Source organism: Crotalus tigris, unplaced genomic scaffold (assembly GCF_016545835.1).
Source record: "Crotalus tigris isolate CLP2741 ecotype Arizona unplaced genomic scaffold, ASM1654583v1 scf7180000018127.1262416, whole genome shotgun sequence".
Lineage (NCBI taxonomy): Eukaryota > Metazoa > Chordata > Lepidosauria > Squamata > Viperidae > Crotalus > Crotalus tigris.
Window position 1 is genome coordinate 400,206 of NW_024096838.1, and position 21,123 is coordinate 421,328.

At 41.7% G+C, this 21,123-nt stretch overlaps 1 protein-coding gene and 1 pseudogene across 2 annotated transcripts; both read left to right on the forward strand.

Moving 5' to 3' along the window:
• Nucleotides 1-16,048, forward strand: part of LOC120310154 — a 43,467-nt pseudogene extending 27,419 nt beyond the window's left edge.
• On the forward strand, nt 5,347-12,560 carry LOC120310179 (zinc finger protein 197-like). Of its 2 annotated transcripts, XM_039348308.1 has the most exons (5): nt 5,347-5,791; nt 6,589-7,172; nt 7,413-7,530; nt 7,648-7,715; nt 12,270-12,560. In XM_039348308.1, exons 2-5 carry the CDS (start codon nt 6,705-6,707, stop codon nt 12,453-12,455), a joined length of 840 nt encoding a protein of 279 aa, XP_039204242.1. In that variant the 5' UTR covers nt 5,347-5,791; nt 6,589-6,704; the 3' UTR covers nt 12,456-12,560. The 2 variants fall into 2 exon arrangements, with proteins under 2 accessions (XP_039204242.1, XP_039204241.1); XM_039348307.1 differs by lacking the exon at nt 12,270-12,560 and having other exon boundaries at nt 7,648-8,243.
• Nucleotides 16,049-21,123: the final 5,075 nt, after the last annotated feature.

Consider the following 21,123-nt stretch of genomic DNA (forward strand, 5'->3'; position numbering starts at 1 on the left):
TAAATGATATATTTACTTCAGTAAACAATGCATATTTTGCCTTTCTGGTCCAAACAAAATGAGGAATCCCAATTGCTGGTTGCGATTTTAGCGAAGTAGCTGATTCCAAGGCTGAAATAAGGATCAGTGGAGATACAAGTCATATTTCTCATAAAAGGAGCTATAGTGGTGAGAAAGCCTATAATTGCATATGAATGGAATTTTCTCCTGGGAATGAGCCAAAGCTTGCTTCGCTGTGGAATGACAAGGGCACAACCAAAACTAATACGCATTGTGTTGCATTTGTTTGTTTAATTTCTATGGCTGCCTAACTCAACCTAGTGACCCCGAGAAGCTTGGAAGTCTAACAATTTAAAACTATTTAAAAGGCATTACAATAATATAAAACATCCACAAAATGTTTACCTGTAACCTTAGATTAAATCAAATACATAACTATGATTTCGTGCGTATCATATATTTTATTGTCCTTGGACGCAATTAAAAATGACAGTCGCGGGATTACTTTTGGAGAGGTTAACACTTGAAGGTTTGGGAGTCCAGGTTGAAATCATTTACTCAAAGGCAGCGAAGCAATAGTTCCTAGTGTTGTGGAAATATCCAACCCGTTGAGTCTGTTCTTAGCTGTGTTTAGTGCATGTGGAATGGTTAAAGCAAGTAGCTTCATTAAGAGAGGTTTCTTGTAGGGCAGCGGTTCTCAACCTATGGGTCGCGACCCCATTTGGGGTCGATCGACCATTTTTGGGGGGTCGCCAAAGAAGGCGATCTGCCATTTTCCCTTCCATCAGGATCTCTTTTCCTTCCATCAGGATCTCTGATCTCCACAGTGGAGGACTATGTCGTAATTGGAGAAAAGAAGCAGAATTAATGGACATCACACCACACAAAATGGATTCTAGTTCTCTGAATACAACCTCAAAGTCCCCAATACTCTATGGCAGTGTTTCCCAAACTTGACAATTTTAAGGCATGAGGACTTCAACTCCCAGAACGTTTGTGTGACGGGGGTCGCCGTCACACAAACGTTGAGAACCACTGTTGTAGGGGAAGACGGATATCTCACCAAGCATTCAAGAGTTCTGATGAGTCAGAAATGCAGATGTGATAACATTTCAAGATATGTAGAAGACATATGGGAAAACATGCCAAAAATAATGAGAATAATCTTAAAAGAACAATGCCGGCCTTATTATCCAATCTTATTAAAGGTCTACTGATTGATTATGAGCTATCACGTCTGTAGAAATTCTTTACAATTACAGAGACCGGTTTTCTCCAGGGAGATCTGTTCCTAAACTGATCCTTCAGCGATTCCAGAGATGTATCATCTCATAGAATATAGAACATTAGAGTTGGAAGGAACTTTGGAGGTCTAGTCCAGTCCCTGGCTCAAGCAGGATGCCCTATACCAGGGGTAGGCAACCTTGGCTCTTTTATGACTCATGGACTTCAATTTCCAGAATTCCTGAGCCAGCTATACTCAGGAATTTTGGGAGTTGAAGTCCATGAGTCATAAAAGAGCCAAGGTTGTCTACCTCTACCCTATACCATTTCAAACAATTGACTGTCCAGTCTCTTGTTAAGAGTCTCCGGTGATGGAGCATCCATTGTATAGAGTACTTTATTGGCCAAGTGTGATTAGATACACAATGAATTTGTCTCATGCAGAAGCACTCAGTGTACGTGCAAAGCAACAGAGTAATCATAATACCAATAAGGGGGGAGTAAAGACATTAATACTACAGCCATATAACATGGGTAAATATATTTAGATGTAAGACAGCATTGTGAAAAGTAGGTGTTCAGGTATCTGGATCCATCCATCTTTTTGCTGATCATCCTGTTCTCGTCCACCTTTTTAGGCATTAGAGCCTTTTGTCTTCGCATACAGATGTAGGATGAGTGGAAATTTGCCTAGTTTTTACTTGGAGCTATGACTCCCCTTCAGTTTGAGAATCTGGTGCCCTACTAACTTATCAATAAATAGCGTCTTTTGTAAGCTATGAATTAACTTTTTATTAGTTGTGTCTTTGCCTGCTAGAAAAAACATTTAACATCTTTCAGCAAGAGCCAGAGGAGTCAATCAGAAACATTCCATGGTTGACCACAAATGTCTCCTGTACAGACTAGCTTACAGGTTGTGCCTTTGACACCCAGTTGAAATACATTACAAGCCTAATCCCAGCCTATTACTGGGATTAAGCAAGATGATGCGACCCATAGTTTAAGCAATGGTTAGAGGCATCTGCAAAAACAGTCTGGAGGGAAGCAACGTTTATCATTGGTGTAAAAAAAAACAAAACACGTCACCCTGACAATGTATATGATAATAAAGTAGAATTAAACAATGTAGTGGTGGAATACTTCAAGGTTCTATTATGGGCCCAGTACTTTTAGTCATAAATGATCTCTAGACGAGGGGATAGGAATGTTAACATCCAGCTTGAGAATCCAAATAAAACTCCAGGTTCATTCCGTTCCTGAAACTCTTACTGTTTATTGAATACACTGCATGGTACTGTCGAACCAAAACTAACTCTGAGGTTCCAACACCAATTCATAGATTTAATATTTTTCCCAGCCAAACCTCCATATAAACAAGTTCACTTTGTTATGGGAACCATCTGCTTCAAATCTACATCTATTCTGCTGTCCTTGAAAAGGCTTCAGGGTCTCAAGGTCTTCAGCTGAATCATAGAAAGTTCATTTCTCCATCCAATCCACTTGAAAGTAACACCTGCCCTACTTAATCTAAAGGCAAGTTGAAACGTAGAGGCACATAGCTGCCAAAGTTTCATCCTTGACAAGGAACTCATTACTTTTGCAGATGGCATCTAGCTTGGGGAAATTGCTAACCCTTTAGAAGATAGACTTGAGATTCAGAAGGATCTTAGCAGGGTTGAGCATTGGGCCCTGACCAATAAGATGCTGTTTAGTGGCGAGAAAAATAAGATCCTGCAGTTTAGAGAGGAAAAATCAAGTGCACAGGTATAGAATAGGAGTTATTTGGCTCAACCATACTAAATGAAAGAGATCTAGCTGTCCTTGTGGACCACCATTTTAAGTATGAGCCAGCAGTGCGCTGCAACTGCTAAAAAAGCCAATGCAGTCATAGGTTGCATTGACAGATAGTATCCAGATCATAAGCAATAACACTGCTTTGTACTGCACTGATAAAGCCACACCTTTGCAGACAATACCAGGAGTAGCCAACACCCCAGAAGACAAACTCAGGATTCAAAAAGATCTTGACAAATTTGAACAATGGACCCTATCCAACAAAATGACTTTCAATATGGAAAAACGCAAAGTTTCACATTTAGGCAGGAAAAATCAAAGGTACAAGTACAGATTAGGCAAAACCTGGCTCACAAACAGTAACTGTGAGAGGGACCTTGGAGTCCTAGTGGACAATCACTTGACTATGAGCCAGCAACAATCAAAAAAGCTAAAACAATCCTGGGTTGTATAAACAGACATAGAATCAACATCAGGTGAAGTATTAGTACTGCTTTAAAAAACCTAGTAAGACCACACCTGGAAAACTGCAGCCAACGTAGGTCAACATATCACAAAAAAAGATGTTGAAAGTTTAGAAAAAATACAGAGAAGAGCAACTAAGATGATCAAAGGCCTGGAGATTAAAACATACGAAGAAGGGCTGCAGGACTTGGGTTTGGCTAGCCTAATGAAAAGAAGAAATGGGGGAGACATGATAGCAGTATTCCAGTATTTGAGGAGCTGCCACAAAGAAGAGGGGATCACATTATTTACCAAAGCACCAAAAGGAAGGACAAGAAACAAGAGTTGGAAACTGATCAAAGAGAGAAGCAACCTGGAATTAAGGAGAAACTTCCTGACAGTGGTGACAATCAACAGTGGAATAGCTTGCCTCCAGAAATCGTGGGCGCTCCATCACTGGAGATTTTAAAGAAGAGACTAGACAGTCACTTGTCTGAGATGGTATAGGTCAGGAGTAGGCAACCTTGGCTCTTTTATGACTTGTGGACTTCAACTCCCAGAATTCCAAGCTGGCTCAGGAATTCTGGGAGTTGAAGTCCACGAGTCATAAAAGAGCCAAGGTTGCCTACCCCTGGTATAGATTCTCCTTCCTGCTTGAGCAGGGGGCTGGACTAGAAGACCTCCAAGGTCCCTTCCAGCTCTAATCTAATCCTAATCTAATCTAATCTAATCTAATCTAATCTAATCTAATCTAATCTAATCTAACCACTTAGAACACTGCATCTAGCCCTGTTCACAATACGAAAAAGATGGAAAGACCCTAAAAAAGAGCAAAGAGAAGAGCAAAAAAGACGATAAAGGGTCTAGAGAGACTGGACGGCTAAGGGCTAGGCTTAGCCTATTAAAGAGAATGCTTGGGGTAACATGATGGCTATCTTCCACTACTTGAAGGACTGCAAGTAAACGGAAGCTGGTCAAGAGAGATTCAACCGGGAAATAAGGAGAAACAATGATAACAATCAATCAATGGAACAGCTTGTCTCCTGGAGTCCTGACTAGTCCATTGCTATAGACTTTTGAGAAAATATTTGTCCATTTGTCCAGGATGGTATAAAGCGGGGGTTCTCAACCTGTGGGTCGGGACCCCATTTGGGGTCGAACGACCATTTCACGGGGGTCGCCAAACAACGCAGTCTGCCATCCTTTCCCCCCTTTTCCTTAGCTGTGCTACTCCCTTTTATTCTATTGGCTTTTGAAAGCCAATAGAATAGACTCTCTCGAATAAAGTCTAATTCTATTGGCTTTCAAAAGCCAATAGGAATTGTCCAGGCTGTCTCTGCCCTGCTGAGCCCGCCAAAAGTCCCATTCTGCAAACGGTGCTGCACCAGTTGAGTAGTCCTCGACTTACGACCGGTTGAGTAGTCCTCGATTTACGACCGGTAGGGGGGTCGCGACATTAAAAAGGTTGAGAACCACTGGTATAAAGTCTCCTGCCATGAGCAGGGGGGGGATTGGACTAGAAGATCTCCAAGGTCCCTTCCAGCCTTATGATTCGACGATCCCTTGAAAAGAGAAGGATGGATACATTTAAAGCAGCTGGATTGAGAAGATTCTGGATTGGGAGTGTGTGGGAACAACAATTTCCTTCTTCTTGCCCCTCCCTCCGTGGAAAATGGTCCCTTTCTCACTCTCACGGCATGGGCAGTTGCATTGCAAGCAGGATCCACCAGGGGGCTCCCTCTGCCAAAGGAAAGCAACACCGGGAGCTTTCCCAATTGGAGGGCGAACGTCACAGCTGGCTTGCAGAGGAGGCGTGGCATCCCTGAGCCGTGCCTCTCTAGGACGCTGCACTCGCTCTCCTTAACCCTTCTAGCTCCGCCGGAGGCGAGGCTGCGGGAGCGTCTCGCGGGGAAGAGATTCACACGTGTCTTTGGTGGGTGGGTGGGGGGCTCTTCCCGTGGAAAGGGAGGCGCGGAGGAGGGTCCCATGTTCCCCAGCCACCCGGGTCCCATGTTCCCCAGCCACCTTCTCCATGCAGTGGGGAAGCGGAGCTCTAGAGCAGCAGCAGCAGCAGAAGAAGAAGAACCGGGGATTCCAGGAAGGGGGCGGGGATCTGGGGAATTCCTTTCCGGCCCTACTCGGGGTGTGGGGGGGAAACCTCCGCTCTGCGCTTGGCTGACCCGGTTGGGCTGCTGACAGGTTGTGTGAACCTGCCTGCGTGTCAAGAAAGCGACACGGATCTCCAAAGGTCACCCAGAAGAAGGAAAAGGAGGCATCTCCAGCCAGGGTCGTTTCCTGCTTTTCCTTGGATGGGAACTGAGCTTTCATGGTTTGTTCACCTGTTTTGGACTCTTGGCAGGTTTCTAATTTCTTGCATTTTATTTTATTCATTCTAGGTTATGCTACATACCATAATATACTGTATGTACTGTATACTAACTATATACCATATGCTATATACCAGGAATAGGCAACCTTGGCTCTTTTATGACTCGTGGACTTCAACTCCCAGAATTCCTGAACCAGCATGGCTCAGCATGGAAACCTCTCCCTTTCCCCTCAGCATGGCTGGCTCAGGAATTCTGGGAGTTGAAGTCCATGAGTCATAAAAGAGCCAAGGTTGCCTACCCCTGCTATATACAGATATGCTATACATGCTATATAGCAGGGGTAGGCAACCTTGGCTCTTGTATGACTCGTGGACTTCAACTCCCAGAATTCCTGAGCCAGCCATGCTGAGGGGAAAGGGAGAGGTTTCCATGCTGAGCTATGTTGGTTCAGGAATTCTGGGAGTTGAAGTCCATGAGTCATAAAAGAGCCAAGCTTGCCTACCCCTGCTATATACTGATATGCTATATATGCTATATAGCAGGGGTAGGCAACCTTGGCTCTTGTATGACTCGTGGACTTCAACTCCCAGAATTCCTGAGCCAGCCATGCTGAGGGGAAAGGGAGAGGTTTCCATGCTGAGCCATGCTGGCTCAGGAATTCTGGGAGTTGAAATCCACAAGTCATACAAGAGCCAAGGTTGCCTACCCCTGCCATATACTATGCTATGTACACCATATTATACATTATACCATAGTATCCTCTTTCTAATTCTTCCCATTTATTTTCCATGGTCAGATATACAAACTGGAAGCCATTTGGTAACGTCTTCCCATAGAGACGAAAATCATCTCCTGGGTTAAGGAGGCTTGCCAAGGCCGGTCCTGGGACATTAGAAACGATCCTATGAATGAATGAAAAGGCTTTTGGAGATCCACACGATTGCTTGGACCCAATTGGAGTTGCCTTACAGGGTCAGAGACAGAATGGAGACGCAACTTTTAGCGAGTGAAGCAACTGGCAAAGGCGACGGGGAGACCCGGACAGGAGCTGGGCAGAAGATCCTGGAAGAGGAATCCATCATCTCTTCAGAAGTTCAGTCCCGCAACTTCAGGAGCCTCCAATACCAGGCGGCGGAGGGTCCCCGAGGACTTTGTGGCCGACTCCATGACTTTTGTAGGCGATGGCTGAGACCCGAAAAGCACACCAAAGCCCAGATGCTGGACCTGGTTGTTCTGGAGCAGCTCCTGGCCCTTCTGCCCCCAGAGATGGAGAGCTGGGTGCGGGAGTGTGGAGCAGACACCAGCTCCCAGGCGGTGGCCCTGGTGGAAGGCCTTCTCCTGAGCCAGGCAGACGAGCAGAAGGAGCAAACTGAGTTGCAGGTGAGAATCCAGAAGGGGGTTGAAGGAAATAAAGATTATGTTTGAATTCTTCACTTCTCCCTCCCAGATTCCTAGTATTCCATGTCTCACTAATTCTTGTAGGACTTTGTTCCATTCATGTCTCGCTCAGCCTCATTGATGGAGATGGTGGGCTTTGATGTTGTGTTCACACAACAAGTATCCACTTCACGTTGTGTGATGTCTTCTTATTTTTTCCCCCCCTCCTGCGTATATTCCAAGTCCTTTCCTGTGGAGGAGATTAGCGATCTTGAGGGAAGGATGAGTCTACCAGATCCCTCTCAGGAGCTGTTTTTCGGGAGGATCTCTCCGGAAGATCCAAGTCAGGATGCCTCAGAAGGTAATCCCAATCCCCAGAAAAATCCCCTCTGTCTAACCTTCTTTATGTCTTCTCTTCTGTAGAATACCTTCTCCTATTTTGTTAATTACGCGTTTTAAAATTCTGTATTTCTCACAGAGAAACATAGAATGAAGTTTTCTGGTCTTTCTGGTAGAGCTGAAATGCTGATTGAATCTCCAAATCAAGTAAGAGGAGCAAATTCATTTATTAATTTGTATTCTCCTTTCAAACTGGAACACGTAGCTCTCTTCCTGTCCATTTTTCTCCCGTTTTCCTTTGGATATGTGACTGAGCAACATAGAACGGCCAATAGAAGATTCAAACTTCTCTCAGTTATCTTAGCTTCTCTAACGTACATTGTTGGGGCAAAATTGTTTGCAATATTACCTTGAGATTCTTAATGGATGTTTTTAAGATCAGGACTTAACTCCATTTGCTTGTTATTCTTCCTACTATTAATAGACAATTACTATTTTTTAAAAAAACTCATTCAAGAGTTAGGAATAACATTGTTACTCGTTGCAATCCCAAAGATGCTTGTTCTTCATTTCAAGAAGTTCTTGGATAGTTACTTTGTAACGGAAGAAGAATAGAGAAAAATAAGAAATGATATTAATAAATGTTTATTGAATATGTTAAGGAAAAAGGTAATGGGGAGACTCCCGAAGTGTTAACTATGTACTCAGATTAGAAATATGGAATATAGTAATTGAAATAAGTAAACTTCATACAGGATCTGGATTTGTGGATCTATTTAGATCAGTGTTTCTCAACCTTGACAATTTTAAGGCATTTGGACTTCAACTCCCAGAATTCCACAGCCAGCAATGCTGGCTGTGGAATTCTGGGAGTTGAAGTCCACATGCCTTAAAATTGTCAAGGTTGAGAAACACTGATTTAGATGAAAGGTTATTGAGGATTGATAGGATTGATCTAGTTGTATTGAAATATATCAATTTGAATATAATATGTTATTAGAGGGAAAAGAGACGGGTTTTTTTTAATGATTGAATTTTATGAGTATGACTTTGTTATGTGGATAATTGATTGCCCTGCCACCACGCTGTTTCGTAAGCACTTGTCTGTAAAATGAAAAAACCAATAAAACTTGTCTTTTAAAAAAAAGAAGCTTCTTGGATGAGAAGCAAAACATCTTCAAAGAAAAACAAGAAAGTCCAATTGCCCTGGGGTGGGGGGAAGCATCTTTGGGATAACTATGACTTGGGGAACTGAGAATTTCCATAGATCAGTGGTTCTCAACCTTTTTAATGCTGCGACCCCCCAACCGGTCGTAAGTCGAGGACTACTCAACCGGTCGTAAGACGAGGACTACTCAACTGGTGCAGCACCGTTTGCAGAATGGGACTTTTGGTGGGCTCAGCAGGGCAGAGACAGCCTGGACAATTCCTATTGGCTTTTGAAAGCAAATAGAATTAGACTCTATTCAAGAGAGTCTATTCTATTGGCTTTCAAAAGCCAATAGAATAAAAGGGAGTAGCACAGCTAAGGAAAAGGGGGGAAAAAATGGCGGACTGCGTTGTTTGGCGACCCCCGTGAAATGGTCGTTCGACCCCAAATGGGGTCCCGACCCGCAGGTTGAGTACCACTGCCATAGACAGTATTTGCAGTTATTAAACTTTTTCTAATTCTTTGACTTGGAATTGTGCAAAAGATAACTAAACACTGACATTGGCACACTGCCATTTTTAAAACAACCAGTAATTTAAAAAAAAAAAAATAAGCACAACAGATTAAAAGATAAGGCAAACCATTAAACTTGAATGACATTGGCCAGATAAAGAACTCTCCAAGGAGAAACTTCCTGACAGCGAGAACAATTAACCAGTGGAACAGCCTGCCTCCAGAAGCCGTAAATGCTCCAACACTGGAAGTTTTTAAGAAGAGACTGGACAGCCATTTGTCCGAAATGGTGTAGGGTTTCCTGGCTGAGCAGGGGGTTGGACTAGATGACCTCCAAGGTCCCTTCCAACTTTACTACTATTACTATTACTAAGAATGTCCCAAAGGCGCTTTTTCAAAAGGCTTCTTGGATGAGCAGTGAAATGTCTTCAAGGAAAAACAAAGAAAGTTCAATTGTCTTTACCTAGTCCTAGATCAGGGCTTTTCAATCTTTTTCACCCATTGTACCACTTTTGGGATATGGCAACATCCAAGTACCACCGGTCCCCTAGCAAGGTGTAAAAAACTTGAGGACCCCCCCCAAAAGGAAAAAAAGTGATAAAGTACAGGTAGTCCTCGACTTACAACAGTTCGCTTAGTGACTGTTTGAAGTTACAATGGCACTGAAAAAAGTGCCCCCCAAGCCACAGCCGAGCAAGACACCTGCCTGCCCACCCGGCGGTGCTCTTCCTCCTGTCCGAGGTTTTCATTGTTGTGAGCATTTCTATTGAGGATTGGCAGCGGGGGTGGGGTGGGGGGGGTTAGTTTTTATTCCCCCCCCCCGACTGCTGGGTGGTTGCAACAGGTTTTGGTCACTTCACATGACCCTGGGACGCTGTGACCGTCATAAATATGAATCGGTTGCCAAGCATCTGAATGTAAATCACAAGACTCTGGAGATGCTGCAAATATTCCAGCTGATCGTTGCTTCTTCAGGGCTCAGCAGAAGCACCAGGATCAGCGTCAAGCTCCAGCTACAGCCTGGTGCTGATCCTGGCACTTCTGCTGAGCCCTGACAGCCCTGTAGCTCCAGCCGTCTCTCGCTCAGGCTTGTGCGATGCTGCCACCGGTTCAGCTCATTCCCCTCCCCTGCTCCCACTTTTCTAGGATGGTCGCGTACCACCTGCCAGGTGCCAATGTACCACAGGTGGTACCCGTACCGCTGGTTGAAAAGCCCTGTCCTAGATGACTGAGAATCTCCATACCCAGAATGGTTCTGCAAGAATCAAGGGACCTTTGGTCTGCAAAGTAATTTGTAGTCCTCTGATTTGTGCCTGAATTTGATGAATAGGGCAGGAGTGGCAAAAAATATATGAAGAGCGGTTGCAGGAATTGGGTATGTCTCGTTTAATGAAAAGAAGAACTAGGGGTGATGTGATAGTTGTGTTCCAATATCTCAGGGGTTGCCACAAAGAAGAAGGGGTCAAGCTATTCTCCAAAGCACTTGAGGGGAGGACAAAAAGCAGAGGAATGGATGGATGACAACTAATCGAGGAGAGAAGCAACTTAGAACTAAGGGGAAATTTCCTGACAGTGAGAAAAATTAATCAGTGGAACAACTTGCCTCCAGAAGTTGTGGATGCTCCCAACACTTGAAGGTTTTAAAGAAGAGACTGGACAACCATTTGTCTGAAATGGTGTAGGGTTTTCGCTGCTTGAGCAGGGGGTTGGACTAGAAGACCTCTAAGCCAGTGGTTCTCAACCTGTGGGTCGGGACCCCATTTGGGGTCGAACGACCATTTCACGGGGGTCGCCAAACAACGCAGTCCGCCATTTTTTTCCCCCTTTTCCTTAGCTGTGCTACTCCCTTTTATTCTATTGGCTTTTGAAAGCCAACAGAATAGACTCTCTTGAATAGAGTCTAATTCTATTGGCTTTCAAAAGCCAATAGGAATTGTCCAGGCTGTCTCTGCCCTGCTGAGCCCGCCAAAAGTCCCATTCTGCAAACGGTGCTGCACCAGTTGAGTAGTCCTCGAGTTACGACCGGTTGAGTAGTCCTCGACTTACGACCGGTTGGGGGTCGCGGCATTAAAAAGGTTGAGAACCACTGCGCTAAGGTCTCGTCCAACTCTGTTATTCTGCTAGAAAAAACTGCCCCCTTCTGTTCTACTTCTGGAAACACAGGAAGGATTGACGTCACAGAGGTGGCGATTCCAATGCTCATCTGCCGGTTGATTTTCTCCGTATGCTGAAAGTCTTTTGGGGATGGATGGATGGACAGAGCAATCAATCAATCAATCCAGTAGGATTACTTTCATTGAATGGGACTGAAAGTTCCATGGAATCAATGAAGTTCATAAAATCTGGTCTTCAATCAAAGACTTTTGGCTCTGTCCATTTTTTTCACTTAAGTTTTTTTTATTATTATTATTATAAATTTTTAGAATTTTACAATAAAAACCCCTTCCCCAATCCCTCCCAACCCACCCCAAAAACCCTCCCCCATTCTTCCCAGAGCTGAATACAGGGTTAACTAGAACTTAAAAAAAAAAAAAACTTTTAAACCCCCAAAAACCTTAAACAAATATAATTACATTCGATAAACTAATTATTAAATACTTTAACTCCATTATATATAAAAAACAGAAAGAGAAAAAAAAAGAAAAAAAAGAAAATAAATAAATAAATAAATAAATAAATAATAATAATAATAATAATGATAACATCCACATCTGCCTATCCCAGGTCCTGGGTAAGGACTCGATAGGTAGACAAAATGCCAAATCCAGTCTGAACATCTGGCTGACTGTGCGATGATCGATAATAATAATAATAATAATAATAATAATAATAATAATAATAATAATAATAAAACCCACAAAAAATCTTAAACTTTCATTGAATGGTACTGAAAGTTCCATGGAATCAATGAAGTTCATAAAATCTGTTCTTCAATCACAGACTTTTGGCTCTGTCCATTTCTTTCACTTAAGTTTTGAAATCCTACCAAGCACAGTGATTTAGCTTAGTGTATAACTTTGCTTTAGGAGTACTGAAGCATTCCATATTTTGTAAATTCTCCCTGGGTCTGTTCTGCTTTTCCCCCTCCCCTTATTCAGGAGGGTCTTGAGTCCTTCGAGGAAGTAGCGGTGTGTTTCTCCGAGGAGGAGTGGTCTCAGCTGGATCCTGACCAAAAAGCACTGCATTGGGAAGTCACGATGGAAAATTATAGGAACATGGCCTCTCTGGGTAAGACTTTGCTACTCCCCAATCAGAGAGTTTTTGGAAGACAAGTTTGTAGCTAGGTGCCATTGGCTATTTTTTAAATTACAGTTTAGTTAATTTAATTTAAAGAGCCGAGGTGGCGAGGTGCAGTTAGAGTGCAGTACTGCAGGCCACTTTAGCTGACTGTGTTCAGCAGGTCAGCGGTTCAAATGTCACCGGCTCAAGGTTGACTCAGCCTTCCATCCTTCCAAGGTAGGTAAAATGAGGACCCAGATTGTTGGGGGCAATGTAAATATAGATATACATTGCTTACTGGTGTACACCGCTTAAAGAGTGCTTGCACTTAAAGCGGTATATAAGCCTCATAAATAAAATAAAATAAAATAAAATAAAAAAAATAAAATAAAATAATAAAATAAAATAAAATAATAAAATAAAATAAAATAATAAAATAAAATAAAATAAATAAAATAAAATAATAAAATAAAATAAAATAATAAAATAAAATAAAATAAATAAAATAAAATAATAAAATAAAATAAAATAAATAAAATAAAATAAAATAAATAAAATAAAATAAAATAAAATAAAATAAATTTTTCCTAGCTTTACTCTCATTTTCATTTTTTTCTTTTCCTTTGAAGGCAATAGTGGGCAGGAGAATACAGATTCCAGCGAACCATTTCAAGCCTTCAGTCCTGGGGATGGAACGGAGAAGATTGCAGTTCAAATGAAACTAGAAAGGCCCGAGAGAAACCCGTCATATAATTGGAATCGGAAAAGCTCATCGCCCATTGACACGCGGAATCGAGACTTTCGTGCACCACAAGGAAAAACAAAGAACAAATATATTGGGGAAAACGTAACATTATTCCAAGGCGAATTAGAGGTAAATGAGTGGCACCCAACTCAAACCGAAGAAGATTATATATCTAGGAGCAATGGAAAAAATGACAGTGGGACTTTCCCTCTTTCTCACAAAAACGGGCCCCTTCTATGTCATAAAATAATTCACACAGAAGAGAAGCCGCATAAATGTTCGGAATGTGGAAAGAGCTTCAGAACAAGCAGTCAACTAATCTTCCGTAAGAGAAGGCAAATAGGGGGAAAGCCATATAAATGCACAGCATGTGGAAGGGGCTTCAGGAACCGCTGTGCCCTTACTTCCCACAAACAAATCCACACAGGAGAAAAGCCATATAATTGCATGGAGCGTGGGAAAAGTGAGAGCCTTTCCCTTACAACTCACAAGAGGATCCACACAGGAGAGAAGCCATTTCAGTGTATGGAGTGTGGAGAGACCTTCATTCAAAGCAGTCATCTTACTTCCCATAAGGGGATCCACACAGGGGAGAACCCATATAAATGCATGGAAAAGGACTTTATTACTGGCACTCGTCTTAACGTGCATAAAAGGATCCATGCAGGAGAGAAGCCGTATAAATGCATGAAGTGTGGAAAGACTTTTGCTCAGAGCAATCATTTTAATTCCCATAAAAGGATCCACACGGGAGAGAAGCCACACAAATGTGGGGAATGCGGAAAGAGCTTTAGCGTGATTAGTTCCCTTACGTGTCATAAAAGGGTCCACACAGGGGAGAAGCCATATAAATGCAGAAAATGTGGAAAGTCTTTTACTCAAAGCAGCCATCTTACTTCCCATAATCAGATCCACACAGGAGAGAAGCCACATAACTGTGTGGAATGTGGAAAGAGTTTTACCACAATTAGCTCTCTTACTTGCCACACAAGGATCCACAGCGGGGAGAAGCCCTATAAATGCACAGAGTGTGGAGAAGCTTTTATTCAGAGCCGTTATCTCATTGCCCATAAAAGGAAACACACAGGGGAAAAGCCATATCAATGTGCGGAGTGTGGAAAGTGCTTTTCTCAAAGCAGTTCCTTTATTTCCCACAAAAAGATTCACACAGGGGAGAAGCCCTTTCAATGCACGGACTGTGGAAAGAGCTTTCTTCAGAACCGTTATCTTATTTCCCACAAAAGGATCCATACTGGGGAGAAGCCATATAAATGCCGAGAGTGTGGAAAGACCTTTGCTCAGAGCAGCCATCTTACTTCCCATAATAGGATCCACACAGGAGAAAAGCCACATAAATGTGCAGAATGTGGAAAGAGTTATAGCAGAATTGGCTCTCTCACTTGCCATAAAAGGATTCACACGGGGGAGAAACCGTATAAATGCATGGAGTGTGGAAAGTGCTTCTCTGAAAATCGGTCCCTTATAAGACATAAAAGGATTCCACACAGTGGAGAAGCCATATAAATGTGTGAGGAGAAATGGCCTGATTTTCCATTCAGAGATCCATTTGATGAAAATCCATGTACATTTTAGATTTAATTGGTTAAATCTATCGATTTCCTATTTACGCATACTAAACTAGGAAAGATATTTTACTGAGTCTGACCCTCACAACTGACAGCCTCAGAGAGATATGAATTTACCAATAGAAAAAAAAATGGGCATGTGCTTTCTTTAATTATGGAGATTTTACATGGTCAAGAATTGTACATGTCAACAAGAGAAGATAGTTTTGTCTTAAGTTTACATTTATTCTTGTTTCCAATTGGGTGTCAATGCCAAGAAAATGGGCATTATAGACATTTCAGATTCTGGACTATATAAATCAGGGGTTCTCAACTTTGGCAACTTTAAGACTTGTGGACTTCAACTCCCAGAATTCCTCAGCCAGCAAAGACTTGAAGTCCACAAGTCTTAAAGTTGCCAAGGTTGAGAACCCAATATAAATGTATGATGTTTATTGTGTGTGGTTTTTTTTTTTTTTTTTTACAAGTGAGCTTCTTGGTTCCCAATCATTTGTTCTTTTCACTTGATCTTGGTTCTGGGGAGGTATATGAAGAGGCAGATATTTACATGTGATCCTTTCCCAGGTGGGAGAAGCAACTGAGTCTCTTTAAGACAAAGATTTATCAGTCTTTCTTCCACTATAGCAATTGCATTTAGACTTATATACCGCTTCACAGCCCTCTAAGCGGTTTACAGAGTCAGCACATTGCCCCCAACAACCTAGGCCCCCATTTTACTGACGTTGGAAGGATGGAAGGCTGAGTCAGCCTTGAGCAGGTGAGAATCGAACTGCAGGTAGCCAGCAATCAGCATAAGTAGCCTGCAGTACTGCATTCTAACCACTGCGCCACTAAAATCAGCAAGTAGAAATTCAGTTGATTCAATCACTTCTCATAGTGTAAACTTCCCTTATTTTGACTCCTCTCTTTACAGTTGTTTTCCACTTCCTCTCATTCCTTAACACCAGGGCTTTTTTTCTCACAGAATGCCCAGAAGGGAGTTCCAGCACCTTTTTTGGGATGGAATCTTGTAGGGTAGGCAAGGTGGGTTGTATGATGTGTGAATTCTGGCACTTTTTTTTTTTTTTTTAAGAAAAAAAGCACTGCTTAACACACTCATATTTTATTAGAGGGCCTTAACGCTGCTTCTGTCCTCACAAAAAGAAATGGTGCAGCAGAGATATACTGGGATCTGAAATGATATTATAATCCAGAGGGGACTCAAATTCCATTAGATCAGTGGTTCTCAACCTTTTTAATGCCGCGACCCCCAACCGGTCGTAAGTCGAGGATTACTCAACCGGTCGTAAGTCGAGGACTACTCAACTGGTGCAGCACCGTTTGCAGAAGGGGACTTTTGGCGGGCTCAGCAGGGCAGAGACAGCCTGGACAATTCCTATTGGCTTTTGAAAGCCAATAGAATTAGACTCTATTCAAGAGAGTCTATTCTATTGGCTTTCAAAAGCCAATAGAATAAAAGGGAGTAGCATGGCTAAGGAAAAGGGGAAAAAAATGGCAGACTGCATTATTTGGCGACCCCCGTGAAATGGTCATTCGACCCCAAATGGGTCCCGACCCACAGGATGAGAACCACTGCATTAGAGTAAATGGTAAGAGATGGTTAGATCTGCCCCAATCAGATCCCTTAGGGAAGAAAAGCCTTCGACTCCATTGGATTAAGGCAAAGGTTTCTTTTAACTAAGAGTGTTCGTTGCAGTAAATTCAAGCCAGCTCTGAACACTGCCCTCTCTGGATATAAAATAAGGTGTGGGTTTGCCCTCAGCCCATCCATCCCCCCCCCCCATGACCAGTCCATTTCCAGCCAACTGGAGCTTGCGAAGAGATTTTGAGGTATTTGAGGGTGAGGGAAGTTAGCCCAGAGAAGGAAATATTAAAAGGGCGGAAAAATATATTTTTCCTCCAAAGGATTTTTTAAAAACCAAACCTGGCCCCAAATCTATCTCTGCCCCAAGCAAGAGCTAGCCCCATACAAGTGCAGATGTAAAACCATCAGAAAGTTGAAGCCAGAGCAATCAAGAAGACAGAGAATCTGCATGCCCCACCCAAACTCTAGGAGTCATTAGCCCCATCACCTGGAAAGCAGGATATGATAGGATTAAACCACAGATATCAAGGCCTAGAAAAACACTCAGAAATAGCCTCAAGGGTCATGCCACAGGAACAGGAAACTATTCCAAACAAGGCTAGAGGGGGTATAAAAACCTACTGCCCCTGTGCTCAACTGCTCTTTCCTCTCCTCTGCTTTTTCTTGCAAGGACCATCTTTCTGCTTCTTCAATAAACTGTAACCTTCTTCCAAAAGCAGTTGCCATGTTGCTTATTTATTCCCGGCTTGGATGAACCAGGATGAAGACTTACTTCTGACAAGGGTGATCTGCATATTTCTCAGGGTACCTGGCTGTGGAATGCTGATACAAACAGCCTCCAGTCCTTCTCACCTGTCATCCTCCTTCCCAATTTCCTATCACGTACACAACGCTTTATTGCCGTTTCATCTTTTCCCCCTCTCATCCCCTTGTGGGATGTAAAGATACCAAAAAATAATCCAACTCGCATCCACTGTAAAGAACTGAGACCTGAGTTAACCAGTATGACTAGAAGCAGGGAAACTTTTTCGGTCAAAGGCCTCATGATGTGAGAGAATAATAACATAGATATCAATGAAGAGTGAATAAAACGTTTTAGGAGGAAGAATTCCTGTCACAAAAGGAGCCAGAATGACGAGAAATCCCCAAAATTCAGGGGCAATCCCCCCCCAAGCATTAAGACCATTTTTTGCCTTTTTGTGCTGTGATGAGAGCTGAGAAAAAAAATCTATTTAAATAAAATTAAATATCAGTGATGTAGTTAAATCCTTTTTCTCTTTGGTTGCATCAAATATTACTATGTAGGAAACTATTTGGAGGACTTTGGGTGGGTGGTGTGGACAAATTTTAGGGCTTCCGAGGCTCCTGCTGAGTTGAAACTGGAAGTAAATCTGATCCAGATTTCAAGCTGCAAAAGAAAGATTTTGTTGATGCTACTTGAAAGCAGATTTATTTTCCAGAAAATCAAAATCTCTTGAAGGTAGAGTACAAAATAGGGAAAGCTCTAGTAACACTATAGCATTTTAAATTAGTCTCTTAGTTGATTTTCCTTGTTTATTTTTAGCATTCTTATTGCTCCGGAAAATGACTTGATTAAATCAAGCGATGACTGAATTTCTTCCTTTAAATTATAAGTGTTATAATTAAACACGAAGTGTAAATCAAGTTTTGTGTGTTCACTTGTGTGTTTTTTACAATTTAAAATAAGAGTAATTCTCACGTTTGAGTAAATTTAAAGGATGTTGGAGGCTGTAAATCAGTAATATATAATTCCTGATACAATATTTCTAACGCAGTTGTAAAATTTATAAATTCTTCCCGCAAAACTCTTTGTTCAAATATTGCTTGTGGATAGTTGGGGAAAAGGCACTGATTCTGGTTTTGTGACTGTTATTGTCAAATGTTTCATTAAAGAATTGGAAATCAGATTGGTAGTCAAAAAATTAGCCAACAATTATAAAGAAGCTGGATAGGTATAGAAATGGGCTGGGGGAAAAATAAAACAGAATTTAAGTCCATTCTTTTTAAATAACTTTTTAATCATGACTCCCACTCCATTTCAACTGCTAATTGTAGCTCAGTCTCTTTTTTAATCCTTCCAAATGTAGAGGAATCTCTTCAAACCAGTAGTTTTCAGGTTTTGTTTTTGTTTTGTTTTTTTGCTTTATCTGTTATCTAAAATATTCCCTTTGCCTTAACTTCTCCAAAGATCTTGCTTCCTAGTCACATTTCCTGAGGTAAATTCTTTACTCAACCCCTAAATAAAATAGATTTTTCCCCTCCCCTTTCCCCCTCATGGTATTTGAATGCTGTAATCCCTTTCAACTATTCATTTAGTTATTTAAAATCTTTGTATAGTCAGCAATCTTTTCAGGCAATTTGGGTCGGCTCCCAATCAAAGATTAAAAGATATCTAAAATCACGTTAATAACTAAAACAAAACTGGTGAAAACATAAAATATTAAAAACTACAAAAACCTTCCTTTGATAATTCTGTCTGTCATACCACCATCTTCCCCCCCCTTTCATTTCTCCACCAGATTTCTGGAACATCCAACAATTTTTTTCTCCATTTTGGAACTGGTTTTCCTTTCTTTTTCTTCAGCATTATTCTATGAGCCGAAAAGGGGCTTTTCTCCTACTCCCATACCCATCATCCCTGACCTCCCCTTCCCCTCAGATGCTCTCTTCTTTCCCAATATGTGTGTGTGTGTGTGTGTGTGTCTGTATGTATATATATATATATATATATATATACATACAGATGACCACGAACGTGAAGCCAAAAAATAGCAAGGCAACCCACCATCTTAAATCCCCCTGCAACTGAGACTAACCTGAGCACAACAAAGCCCCCACCCAAACAGAACACTCCCCCAGCCAATCAGAGCACAGCCAACCCCCCAGCCAATCAGAGCACAGCCACGCCCCTAACCAATCAGAACACACCTCCACCCAATCAGAACACAGCCAAGCTCCCACCCAATCAGTTCATACCCCCACTGGCAGTTAAAAGGAAGAAACAGCTAAGACCACACATTGCTGCCCGAAGCACGAAGCTGAAAACACCAGCCTGAAGATGACGAATGGGATTTCGTCGAAACGTCACCAAGACACTTCCAATTTTACATGGGAGAAAACCCAAATAACCAAAGACCTACATATATATATATCTTAAGAGACTCTCCCACTCTCTGGCGTTTTAAGCCCTGATGATGCCGGCAGGTGACAGCGAAAGCTTGGTGTTTTTAAATTAAACTTTTATAGTTTTAATTACCTTGGTGCTCATTTTATTTTAACATGAATATACCCAGGATTCATATTTTTAATATTATTACTCATATATATATGTATATATATGTGTGTATGCGCACACACATACATTGGATTGTGATTTTCTTAATTTGGGCTCCTGGAATTCCCACAGGAGTGTCAGAAGTTTAACTGTAAGTTCACCTGTTGATTTATTTAAGTATTAAATCACTTTACGTACTAGTCATCTTGAATTGCTGCTTGTGACCTGAGTTATTTAAAAAATTGTGTCACGCTTTTCCCTCCTTCTCTCAGTCTCATCTGAATTAACTCTAAAAATATCACAGTTCTGCATATTTTGTCAAAGCAAGAATATTCAATATTAGCAGCATTGACATCTGTTCTTAACTCTCTAGGTCAGGGATGTCAAACTGCCGGCCTGTGGGCCGGATGCGTCATGCAGAAGCCATGCCCATCCCATTGCCGGCAATGGCAAAACAGGGGATAATTTTTTACATGCACTTAAAGCTATATATCAGCAACAATCCGCACAAATCGTTGTAAATGGGAGATTGACTGAGAATTTTAATATTGAAAAAGGGACAAGACAAGGATGCCCATTATCCCCATTGTTATTTGTTTTAAGGTTGGAAATTTTATTGATTCAGATTCGAGAATCAAAGGTAGTTAAGTGCATAAAGATAAGGAAGAATGAGTATAAATTGCGGGCCTTTGCGGATGATTTGGTTTTAATTTTGGAACAACCGAATCAAGCGATTGTTTATTAGAACTTATAACACAGTATGGGAATGTCTCTGGTTTTAAAGTCAATAATTATAAGACTAAGATTATCTAAGAATATGTTAGTTAAGGATAGGGAAAGTTTGGTCAAAGTCACAGGTTTTCAGATAGTATTTTGAGTCCTTGATAGAAGCTGATCAAGAAGTATTCTCGTGAATTTTCCCCAAATGCAGAGAAGTCAACCTACCTAATAAGATTCCCCTCTTTCTTCCGACATTTTCTTCTTTTTATCTTTTCTTTAGAGGAGAATCCTTTTCTGTGACCACGAACACCAGAAACAAACAAGAAATCAGCTGAGAAAAGGGACTTTGGAAATCTGGGGCTAGAAGTAAAGTTTGGATAAGAACTCCATGGATGTGTGGGAGATATTCGCCACATTTGAGTGTGCTGCAATAGTTACTATTTCTTGGACATGGGAATAACCAAACTCAGTCCCATGAGGCAACTGAACTTTCTTTTTTCTCTTTGAAGACGTTTTGCTTCTCATCCAAAAAGCTTCTTCAGCTCTGACCGGATCTGTACATTGGGGAAACAAAACAACCATTACATGAACCTATGGCACAACACAGAAGAACAAACCCATCAGGGTAAGATTCAGCAGTCCATCTGCATTTAAAAGACAAAGGCCACTTTTTGAAGACAGCAAAGTCCACATTTTGGTCAGAGGACCTCTGGTTTGAAAGAGGGGTCAAAGAGGCCATCTGTGTCAAAACTGAACAGCGCCCTCTCAACAGAGGGGGAGAGATAGGACCCCATCTATCTCC